Source organism: Carassius gibelio, chromosome A13, assembly GCF_023724105.1.
Source record: "Carassius gibelio isolate Cgi1373 ecotype wild population from Czech Republic chromosome A13, carGib1.2-hapl.c, whole genome shotgun sequence".
NCBI classification, from domain to species: Eukaryota; Metazoa; Chordata; class Actinopteri; order Cypriniformes; family Cyprinidae; genus Carassius; species Carassius gibelio.
Genome location: NC_068383.1, coordinates 6,815,934 through 6,828,594, shown reverse-complemented (window position 1 = coordinate 6,828,594; position 12,661 = coordinate 6,815,934). Strand labels below are relative to the sequence as shown.

Here is a 12,661-nt window from a genome sequence, read left to right as displayed (position 1 = left end):
ATAGGCATTTTTTAAATGAGCGAGTTAGTGCTCCACAATGGATCCTGAGGTAATGCCGCATGCAAAATGAATGGCCAATTAAAGCACATTTATGGCAGTCTGTATACCTGGATGACAGCCAGAGGCAGAAATAAAAGCTTATTAGAAGCAATTTAGCACAAATAAGGGGGTGTTTGGGCACAGACATGCACTTCATCAGTGGGCGACGTTCAGCTAATCTCTTCTGAAGTACAAAGAGCCAGAGTTCAGGCTTTAGACTGCTCTTTGAATTTTGATCACAGCATTTTAGACCTGATACAGAGAGCTGATTTAACATATTAACATTGCATAATGTGACTTATGTGTATTTGAAAGGGGGATCAAGGGCTTCCGGGTTTGGCAGGACATTCTGGACAAAAGGGAGATAAAGGAGACATGGTAAGGAATTGGTTTCATCAACGTCACATATTGATTTTATTCTTTTATTTTCTTTTGTTCTTTAATAACACAAAATTGCTTAGTTCTTTGTTTATTGACATTTCATAGATTTTTCCGAGTGCATGTGCATTACAACGCACACTCTGTTTTTTTTAGAACAGGTTTCTAAAATTGCTTTATGGCAGTTTTCTTCTCATGATTTTTCAATAACTTTAAATGTTCGCCTATATATAATTTGTAGTAGGCTTTAGTTTTTGTTGTTGTTTTTTGGAAATTATAATATAATGTTATTATCCAGATTTTTGGCTTCTCTGTAAAGCATGCCATGTTCCCTTCCTTGTGTCACATAGAGATTCAAGCCACTGCAAGAATGTTTGGAATCCATACAGATGAACAGCTGATGATATGTTTGTTGAGGACAAATGGTCTTTAAGGTCATTAGCCTAATTAGTTTGTTGTGTTTTGGAATAGAGACATTTCTTGACAAGAAGCTGTTGCTTAGTTTGGGGTGGAAACTTCAGAATACCTTTTGAGAAAAAGCAGCCAATAAATGAAACTCCTATAGGACTATCTTCTGCTTTTCTTTCTACATAATTAATGCAGCTGCTGCCAAAATAGTGCCCCCCCCCCAAATCCAGCAGGAAATGAGACTGTGGTTTTATTGATTTTTTTATTTTTATTATTATTCTGCACAGCAGTTGCATTACTGTAGCCTTTGTTGAAACTGGAATAGTAGACTGCATATAAAAATTGATCAGACAAATTTCTTTTCTTCACTTAATTGCTCTGTTTGAGCAACAAAGCTTATTGCAGTAGGTGTTAAACCATGAATTCGTGTTGTGGCATTTGGTGTTGCCTGCTGCTTCAGATGTCAAATTGATTCCCGTGGAAATGACTGGTCAATGTCAAACTAAATGTGTCTTGCATTAATTTATTGACCTCAAATATGATGCAGTATTTTCTTTATCTAATAGAAAATGGAACTAGTAATTACTTTTGGAACAAGAACATGACATTTTATTTCAAGGACATATTGAATTTATGATGCATTTCCAAGTCATCGTATCAGTGCTACGAATGCAACATTTTAATAGAGGTCTGCTGAAGGTGAAAGTGAATTGTATTGTTTCGTAGGGGCCTCTGAGTATGATAAAATCATTTTTTTTGGGCTAGTGGAATCTCAAGTATTGTTACAGTTGACAGGCTGGATAATTGGCTAATTCAGCATTTCATGACACTCTAGGCTGTTGTTTTCCTTCTCTGTGGCTCACTATAGATGTTCATGCTCAGGTTCTCATGTTGTCAGGGTTGGAATGCTACACAGCTCCTGTGGAATAAGTGGGCAATCCCATGGGATATTCTAGGATCGGGTTTAACGCTTGTCGGAGACTCAAATCTCCATTTGCAGTAGTTTAAAGTCAATAGGTCATCACAGGGAATTTTGTTTTCCATTGTACTATTTTAGAATGAAACATTCTTACATATCTGTCTTCTGACTTTTGTCTTGTCATGGTAGGGCGGTTGTTAATCAGTGCTTAGTGTCAGAACTGTCTGGACACACTTAATTTGTTGCCTATGTAAGTGATAGTATAAGGCAAAGGGACATTTTCATTCTAGAAAGCATTTAATTGGACAAAGAAACTACAAAGTCTGCAGTGAGTAAGTCATTTTGGTCTATCTTGTAAAAGCTTATGTCAACTTTTTGGAGTGTTTTAATCATGCTAAAGACTTCTAGACAATTATTTTGATGGCATTTTCTCATCTAAAATCAAATATTCTTGCATATTTGTCCATGGACACAGTAAAGTGCTTACTCTGGACAAACTTAAATGGCCTCAGAGCTCACAGATATGGACTAAATACATTAAAACTTGATTTCTAATCACATGGGGTCACATGGGGTTTTATTTTGTTAGCATTTATCATCTAGAATCAATTGTTCTTACATTTTTGTATTCTAGCTGTTGTCTTAGCTCATTCATCAGTGTTCATTGTCAAAGCAGACTGGACTAGGGCTGTGAATTGCCAAGAATCTGGCGATATGATACGTATCACGATACAAGGGTTGCAATACGATATATTGTGATACATTGCGATACTGTAATATTTCATATTGGGATATTGGGATATTTCGTATTTTAGGAATAGTATATTTTGTAAGGAATGCTGTCATTACACCACCATATGCAAACCTTTTGTTTAACCAGAACATAGTGGGATCTGCATTTGCAATAATCAGTCCCTGTAACATTCAATGTTATTGAACCACTTTTTTGTGCAGTATGACTAAAGGGGATGAATTAAAGTGCTTGCAGGATCCTTTAATAAAATAAACAATATAAAAACAATAAAAGCATAATCTAAAAAACCAAGCCTTGTGCATTATAAAGAATATAATACAGTTGGCTTGATACCTTTATCTCAAACGATGTCAGATTAATTAATTTAAGTGGGTACAGTATATAAAACAGTTGAAAAATATGGATTCAATAATGTATATAAAAACGAAGCCTTGTGCATTATACTGAATAATATTCTGTATATGTTACAGTTGGTTTGATAACATTAGTGGCGTGCTCTAATACTAGAATTTACTGTCACTTAGGTTTTTTTAGCGATGAAGGCCATCTAGCGGTCGGGAGATAAACTTGAAACTAAGCAAATGCCATGAATCTTGAATTATATATATATTTTAAATATCGATACTCGATACATTTTTGAGAATCGATACAGTATCGGCAAACAAAATATTGCGGTACTAACGTGTATCGATATTTTCTTACACCCCTAGACTGGACACTTCATTTATTGTCCTTATTGGTATTCAATTTGCTTGTAAGACTTTGCTGAATGTTTACTGTGATTAAACACCAATGAAAGTGAAAATTCCATGAAAGTTTGTTGATATAATTAGTCTAATATTTAGTAGCTGTGCACTACCACTACCACAAGACTACATGGGCATTTAGTTTTGTACACAATGTAATGAATATCTGTGCAAGCTCATTTTAACAGCTTATTTTTCATTTTAAGACCCCATAAAACTGTTTGACAAATGCATTTTTTCTGATTATATAGTCAATATCCTTTTGTTTAGTAGTGAACTATTTGCTATTTGCTAATGCTAGCCAGTTCAGATTAATCATTTTATTTGAAAAAAAAAAAAAATAATAATAATAATTGTTTAGGCTCCAGTAAAGTCATTTTATTTTAGATTTTTGTATATCCTTGTTTTTGTCATCTTTCAGTATAGTATGCTGGAATATTGTTGGCCTCAGAGCTAAAAAAAAAAACATGAGCTATAAGTCACAAAACTTAAATTTTCATCATGTGTCTTCTTTGTATAAAAAGTTGTGGTTACATAAGCCTGTTTTGTGCATTTGCCACATTTACATTAAACTCGTAATACAAAAGCTTCTGAGAATCTAATCCCCATGTTTCTGACATTACATTTAAGCCAAAAGGCTCCTCTCCAGCACTGAGAAAAGAAACTGACCCACATTTTTTGGATGTTGGAAACTTAAAACGCATTACAGATAAACGAAGCACATGCATTTTAAGGCTGGTGATTTTTTTGGAGTCTCCCGCGGGTTCTGTTCTGTTATTGCTTTCTCAACGAGAAACATCTGAATATCATAGACAAGCAAGCTGGGTATCAAACAGACATTTTAAGCTTTATGTTGGCAATGTAATGTGTCAACAGCACACTGTTCTTGGTGATGTTTTTTTTTTTTCTTTGAATAAAAGAAATGCAAAGTTATGGAGGCAGGGAGGATGGGTGAGTCAGCAGCACAGTGAATGGAAAAGGGGGGAAATGATATATTCTATTTATAGACTGCATTCAAACTTATTTACTTACTAAAGTTACCAAAAAACTGATCAATTTGATAAATTGTCTGGTAGTGTTTCTTACTATATTGAATTACTTGGCTTGCACTGCTTCTTGTATATTGTTCCTTTGTACTAAAGGGTCTGTATTTAGTTGATAAAAAATAATATTTATTTATTTCATGCACTCTGGAAGTTATATATTATTTTATAATAATAATTGTGCTGTTAATAATAATAATAGCTAACATAGCTTATATATATATATATATATATATATATATATATATATATATATATATATATATATATATATATATATATATATATATATTATTATTATTATTATTATTTTTTTAATAAAACAGTTATGCTTATCTTGAATTTTCATAATATGTTGCATAATAAAACTTGACAAATGTGATCCAATTGTTTGCAAACTATGTATTTCAACCTAATTATCTTAATTGAAATGTGGTTGAATATAACATAAGGTGTATAAATCTGGCCAAATCTTAATGTTGTAATACTACTAACCAACAACCATTCAAGTGTAATTACAAAAAGCTTTAAATAAAAAAATAATAATTACAAACTTTGGTGATTCTAGCCAGGTGATTAAATAGATAAATTAGTAATGTGAATTATATCTGTTTGAAACAGAAAGAGAGTCATAGTCTCTGACTGTGAACTTGTTGACCTTTTAACCCCAAAAGAGAAAGAGAGTATTAAATGCTTCCAATTTGCAAGGTCGGGGCCGACCATTACAGTGTTCTGAGCTATTAAGCTTACAGAATGTCACCCAAAGGTTAATTGCAGTGACTTACACAAGAAGCCTTTTTGTGGATCAGTTCGAACATGTCTCTTGAAAGAGTTTGTACCCAGCGATGAAAATTGCCAGTCGCAATCGTGTTTCATGGATTGAGGGAAGAGGATTAATCGCATGAGGTGTTCTGTATAGAGTGAACCAGCGTTTCTAGATCCTTAATACTAGCCGATGCACAACATGTCCAAAATGCAATTACCTGGGCTGGTTTTATTCTTATGGAGATGTAGACCTAGACCACATCTCCTAGAGATTTCTAGACCAATCTAGATTAAATGAAACAATAAAACACTGTGTCAGTCTTCATTTAAGGCTGCACAGCAACAAAATGTGATTATTTTAAAAGGGAGTGATTCTTTTCTATACTGCAAAATCATAAACAATTAAATAAAGCCATATTTTCTGTACTTAATTTAGTTTTGTATGGTAGTTTGTATTATCTATTTGATTTCATTTATTTATTCTAGATTCTATATTAGTTTTTTTTTCAATAGTTTGTATTGTTTATTTTATTTTAGTTTGTATATTAGTTTGTGCTTTTCTTTATTTTTTTATGTATTTATTTGTGTTCTTTATTGTAGTTGGTCCTGTCCTTGCTCAAAGACAATATCCCACAGCATCCTCTGAATATCCCTGCTAGTACTACACATGGACCACAGACTTGCAGTAGTTTTACTCTATTAACCTTGACTCTAATGTTCTCAGGCAAGTAAAACAAGGTTACTGCGGGTCTTGAGCTTCTAGCCTCCCAATTATCAAGTAATTTTATCCGGCTCTGCAGCTGCTGGCCAGTGTGTTACAAAGAGCCCCAGACAGCTGCAATGGTGTTGCGGGAGTTCGGAGCACTAGACCTCAAAATCCACTGCTTAATGTGTCAATACGGGATTGTCCTCCAACACACCTACCTGCCATGTCTTCTCTGGGGGGATTCAGGAAAAGACAGAATGGCCGTTAAGAGAGAAGGTATGGTATTTTGAGTGGCATGGCTGTGGTGTGAGTATGTTAACGGAGGCTTTCAGCTCTATCCCGCTCTAAGATTGATGTCACACTAACAGATTTGTATCATCTCAATGTACTTGAGAAATCATTAGTCTATCATTAGTTCATTTCCAGTGTCTTCATGGGTCTTCAAGCGAAAAACTTTTTTTTTTTTTTTGCGAAATTGATGCATTTCCATTTCAGCGTATTTTCAATTCGCATTTTCAATTTGCACAATTTGAAGTGTTATGGAAACAAGCCTACTGATCAACCGTGAGAGCTGTATTTGTCCAATATTGCCACATCATTTGGTGTTTTTTTCTGCTGAAAATGAAGTCAGTTGCTTTCTTCTGGGTGATGGGGGTATAGCTGGATCTCCTGATCTTGATGGTCTTTCTGGCAGCAAGATGAGTCTGTGTGGATAAATGCCGTTTTTGAAATTTTTGAAGAGAGTGTAGGTTGTCTAGAAGACTTTGAATAGCGTCTTAGAGCTAGTAAGTGGCTTCCAAATAGAGTTTCTGTTACTGTTCTAATAGGTTCTTCACATATATTATAGGTCTGATAGCTCACTTCACAGTGCTATTCCATTCAGTTTGAGGAGACATTTCATGAAAGCATGTTTTTTGTCTGCCAGTGGATCTTCACAGGATGCATATAATCTGCTTGAAAGGTTTATTTTATTCTAGGGTGTCTCAAGAGACCTGAAATTAGATTACTGTGATAGTTTTTTTTTTCCATCAGTCATTTGGGATTAGATGCTGACAGACCACAGGGGACAAAGTGTGCAGATTTCTGGCGTCACATGCTTTGTATCGGACTGAGCTGTTCACTTCTAGAGTCTTAATCGAAGTGGTGCTTTGTGAGAGAAAAAGTTTTGATTGAAGGGAATTACTTACTGGAATTGCTACAGCTGCTGGAGATGGGCTATGCAGGTTGTTTGAAGTTTAACCGACTCTGACTGAAGACATCTGGGAGTTTAGGCTGTCAAAATATTAAGGTACTAAACTGATATGACCTTTTGTTTAGTAGAAATCGTTTTTTGGGGGGGGTTTAATAGTTCATGCAAGGCAATACTGAATTGAAAATCTTTTTTTCTTCACTGCCTTTATTTAGCTCGAACTGTTTAAGTTTTTTTTTTTAGATCATTTCAGTCTTTGAACTCTCTGTATTTTATATATTATATATTAAGGCTGTCGAGTGATTGAACGTTTTTAAGCGAGTGAATTAGACAATATGCTTAGTTCTAATAAATCGTAAAACCAGCCTAGATATTTAAACATTATGTACATTTTTATAGTAGCATAAAATGGTACATTTGAATTTGTTTACTGTGAAAAAAAAAAAAAATCTGTTGAAAAATTTATAATTTCCATGCAGAAAATTACTGGTTTTCCATAAAGTTTATGGACATCTGTGAAAATGAAATACAGAAAAGGTCCTAAATATTAACATGGCACATTGTGCTGTATTTATTATTTATTTATTTATTTTTTACAAACTTTTCTTAGTGTTTTTTTCTTTCTTTCATATTTCTGATCATAGTCATTAGGTTACAGTTCACTGCAATCCACTGAAAAATAGTATTTTTCTCTTTTTTTAAAGACGTCATAAAACGTGAAACTATTAAAAACAGTAAAATTTATCTCAAAACATCTTTAAAAACCATGAGCATGGCATTTTAAGGATTCAGTCACTGTCAGTCACTCTTACTTAATTTAAAAAAAAATTTTTTGCAGATCCAGAACCTAAAATATAAGCTTTCCTTAAGCCTTAGCACTATTATTTTACTGCACTGCCAGCACTGGAAAATGTATTTTCTCAAAAGTGAATCTAGTTTAGTTTTCGTCTGCTGAATGGGTAAACCTGGCCTGATGGGAGGGCACTGCAGGTGAAAAGGTAAACAGCTTCAGTTTATCACCTTGAACGCAAGGAGAATTCACAATTTGATTTCCATTTCGTGCTATTAATATATGGTTTACTTGCAAAGTCACGGTTACAGTGGAGTCTGGGTCCATGCTGTCAGTACTTCTAAAAAGCAAACACTTCCTTTTCTCCTACGTTCTCTTTGATTGTGTTACGCGTAAATAAACAAACACATTTGCATAGACTTGCTGTAGCTTGGAAACCAATGCAGCTTTGTTAGGAGTTTGCAGTAGCAATGAACTGCATGCATAATTATCTGCATCCCTTTATGCAGATGAGCAATTTAACACGCTGTAATTACGAATGTCCAATTCTTAAGCATCTCACCATGATTAGACCAAAGAAAACACAACTGACTTGAAGAGAGAAAGAGAGAGAGTTTGTGTTGCTTTGGCCCCTAGAGAGCATAGGGTGGCACTTTGTGCATCACAGAGAGTGAACTGTAATTATGAGCTGATGCAGAACCTCTAAAACAGTTTATCTGAATCTCATTAGTGAACAATGGGCTGTTTTGGTAAACCCTCACACAGAGTAGCTTACAGTAAAGAACCAGAATTATGCACTGTGAACTAGATGTTGCTAGAATCATGCATTATTTGTTGTAGCTGAAACATGTAACATATGGTGTGTTTTTGGATATATTATTGATAATATCTAATTGGTAATACATCCTTATGAATATTTAATGTTTGAAATAACACTTATTTGTGTAAATGTTTTTAATTACAATTAAAACTTTTAATTGATTGAACTATGCTATACAATTTTGTAAATAATTAATTATTATAAGAAAATATTTAACTATTTTTACTTGAGAAATTGATATTTAATTCAGTGTATTATTTTTAATTTTAATTAGTGATGGAATTGTGTTTCTTTGAACGTTCAAATTTTTTTTATGTCCATTTAGTTTAAGGAAGTTATCTGAAAAGATTGTGGTGAAGATTTTGTGGTGGAATTAGGTGATTGATGTTAGTTGTTTGTCAATGTGTGTACAAAAATCATATTTAACAATATCAGAGTTTTATAAAAAAGCAGACTTGATGCTTTTATATGGATTTGTCGCTCAACTTCATTAGTTTTGTACTTGGTTGTCACTCCTAGAATATTTTTTGAATTTCACTGAATTCAACCTCATGAAATTCAAATTTGGCATTGCGTGCAGCTTTGCAAATTCACTTTAAATTCACAGTCTTCGATTGAAAGGCAGCCAGTTCTCACATTCTATTTGTCCGTCCCGGTACAGAATAGCATTGTTACACAACAGTGAGGAACCAGAAATGAAATAGTTTGGATCGGATCCCCAATGAATCAAACGTAACTAAGAGTTGTCGTGACATGTTGTTGAAACCAAATGCTCAGCAAGGTGCACATATTCTCAGTCATTCTCACTGCTGTCACATATTAGCGTCTTCTGAGGTCAGGCATGCATCTGTCAGCCTCACCTGCTAAACCGTAAAGCATATCTGATCCTTGGTTCACGCTGGTATGTCCAGTTCAATTGTAAGTTCACAGAAATATTGCCAAAAGACACGATTATCGAAGAGTTTTTTAGAATGAAGCAAATGAGACTATTGCCATAATGTAAGAATGCAAAACTCTAAATGTATGTAGTATTGCTCTGACCATGTCGTCTTAGAACATTTAGAAAAATATTAAAGTTTATATTGCTTTGGTTTGGCAGATATTACCACAGCATGTGAGTTTTGAGATCTGTTCTGAAACCTTATTGGAGACATATATTTTATTCAGTCAGAGACAGGAATTCTGTTACATCATGAAAAGACTCCAGGCTATCATGATTTTTTAATATTTTTTATATATTATACATTTAAAATAATAATAATAATAAAAACACCTTCTGACTTTTTTTAGAAAGTCTGCTAAGACTTGTTCTTGGGAGGTTTCTTATAAGTATCGGTTTTATTTTTTCTGTTAATATTTTAAGACTTTAACAGCTGGATTAACAAACATCCTATGAATTATAAAGAGATGTGTTTTTTATTTAATTTTTTTTTTTTTTTTACATTTTTTCTAGAGAATACTACATTTTAAACCAAAATGTGTTTTAATTTATTTTTTTGGAAAATGTGTGCAGGAGTTTCAGCATAAGACTGAAGTATAAGTAAAATCCCATAGTCGATGAAAAGAGGAACTCAATGAATCATTAAATGGCTCATAATACAATAAAACTTAATGCATTCTCATTTTCGAAACGCATTTACTGCAGGACATAAGTATAAATATTGTACCATGGTGTTTTTTGAAAAGGGGTTACTTGTTTTTTTGTTTATAATTGTATTTTTATTCAAGAGCATAGTTCAGGACCGAGCACTTTACTTTTATAATACTTGCATATGCCTGTTTTCTGGACAGCTTGTATATAATGGATCCGGTGAGAAACTGAGAAAGTGCTTGTGATTTTTTTATTTTGTAGACTGTCAGGTTTTTTTTTTTCTACAGTCAGGGACATTGGCAAGGGTACAGTGGCCCCATCCTTGATTATATTGCAGTGGTGACAGGCAGTTTTACAGCCCGTCTGATAGATTTAGCCATACTTATGGGAATGTGTTTAGACTGAACAGCCTCCCATGTCATTCAACTGGCAATTGAAGTGTCTCAGAAACACCCATCATGGCCAATTCTGATCAAGATTTGATATGAAAATAAACTTTTACCAGACTGCTGTTCTCACTGATTGATGTAATGGTGGGAAGAGATTTTCGCTCATTGTTAGCAACAACTTTATGATTTCTGCTTCTGTACTAAAACAGGGCTGAATGTATAGATCGTCAGATCTGGTTTACATCTTCTCATGATGAAAGTATATTGCTTACTTTAGGAGGCCCTTCTCCATTGGTTGTTTGTCCTGAATGTAATGTAGGAATATACGTAACTGTCTGTTACGTGACTCTGTTCCCCTTAAAAAAGTATCATATGACCCCTTTAAGTGCACAACTGGTTTGAATCTGGCAGAACACACATTTCTGTACATAATTATTAGTTCCATTGTTATCAGTGAAATCTGTCTCATTAGAGTCATTTATCTTTGTAAATGCATTCATAATTTTTTTCCACTCAGAAATGCTTTATGACAGATGTAAACTTCTCAGCTTTGCTTACTTGACGTTGGAAATAGACATGTATCATCGGTTAGTTCACAGCTGTGAGATGATCAGTTTGTGCCAGTGTTTTGAACGGTTTGTTGAGAAATCAAGGGCAGAGGCGTGGATTCGATGCAGTGGTATTTATATGACGTCAGTGTGAGAGTTGCAGTTGTTTAAGAATGCAAGTGTGCGATATCAGATGTGAGACACAAAGAATACTTTTGACATTTCATTGGGAAAATCCTTACTGTAGTAATGAATGGCTATTTCATAAATATGATTGGCAGATAGACTGTAGATAGCATCGGCCAAGACTTTCAAGTTACTTTCACTGAAAAAGGCGCACTTGAATGGATACGGAAGAACAGATAACTCTCTTTAACAAAGCTACTGTCAGCTGCTGTTTGAAAATATGCTGCGTTTTCTCCACACAATGGAGACATTTTTCAAACTTCCCTCAATATGATTGCCATTTATGCTGAAAAGTCAGAACTTTCTAGTTTCAGCGCTTTCCTTAACTATAAATTGCTTTCAAATCACACATTAATTGAGCAGTAGCCTTTTTTTGTACAGTATGTTGACTGCAGATAGCCAGACCGCTAATGTGTATTTGCACTTTATTGCACTGTTTGTTATTGTCTGCAAGTGATGAAGGCACTGCACACGAAAAATTGATCTGATTCTTCGATTAATCTCAGAAATAGTCTGTTAATTGTCTTGGTAGTATCTTGTGGCACTCAGTCTTTGTGTCTCATCACTCTCCATTCAGACTGCAAAGCCACAACTCTGCTAAAACGTCACTTCTTTTTCCATGGAACTGTTGTTTCAGTATGCTGTGTATCATTACTCTGATTGTAAGGGTGAAAAGGCAGCAGCTGGAGAGCCCGTTCCTGTGGGAACACCTGGAAAAGATGTAAGAAATTTGATTACTCTTCTGTACCTCAAGACATATGGCATTATTCAGAGTCACCACCCTGAGTCAATACATTCTTATTGCTGACTAATTTAAGTCTTTTAAAGTCAATACCTGATATCTAAGGCCCATAGGGGTTACATGAGAGCGTTCAGAATGGAATGTGCATGAAGCCGTGTATCACTTGTCTGTTGAGACACTCAGAGCAAAACATGGCATGTTAGTTTCACTATCCTTCTGAATATGACAGGTTATCTGTAGCGTTAATTTAAATGTCCTGTGCTATGAAAAGAGGCAAATTTGTTTTCGATACTTGACTGCAAAAAAATTCATATGACGTACTTAAAAATGTTTATTTGAAAGGTAGAGTTCAGGTGATATTAATGATAGACAGATTCCAGTGGCAGTGGTGAAGAAGCCCAGCATGTTTTCCTAAATGAAAGTTTGATTCAGATAGTATCATCCTGAGTGCTACTACTTCAGACGCTTGTAGCAATGAATCGCTGAGCAAATGGAAACTCACAAGAAGCATTTCCTGGCGTAACCCCATTGGCATTTGTGGGCAGCACTTGAGATATCTCTGTTACTCCACTGGATCATGTTTCAGAGGTCTTTGAAGGCCTGCCATTCAGCATATCAACAGGTCTCTCTGCTTAAAACATGCATGCC

General features: G+C 34.6%; 1 protein-coding gene across 2 annotated transcripts in view; it reads left to right on the top strand.

Annotated features, from left to right (window-relative positions):
* The window catches only part of LOC128025990 (collagen alpha-1(XIX) chain), a 132,684-nt gene that overhangs the window by 15,875 nt on the left and 104,148 nt on the right, over positions 1–12,661 (top strand). For both annotated transcript variants that reach the window (XM_052612643.1, XM_052612642.1), the window contains exon 9: positions 355–417. In XM_052612643.1, the coding sequence (XP_052468603.1) occupies positions 355–417 (63 nt within the window). The remainder of the gene's footprint in view (positions 1–354; positions 418–12,661) is intronic.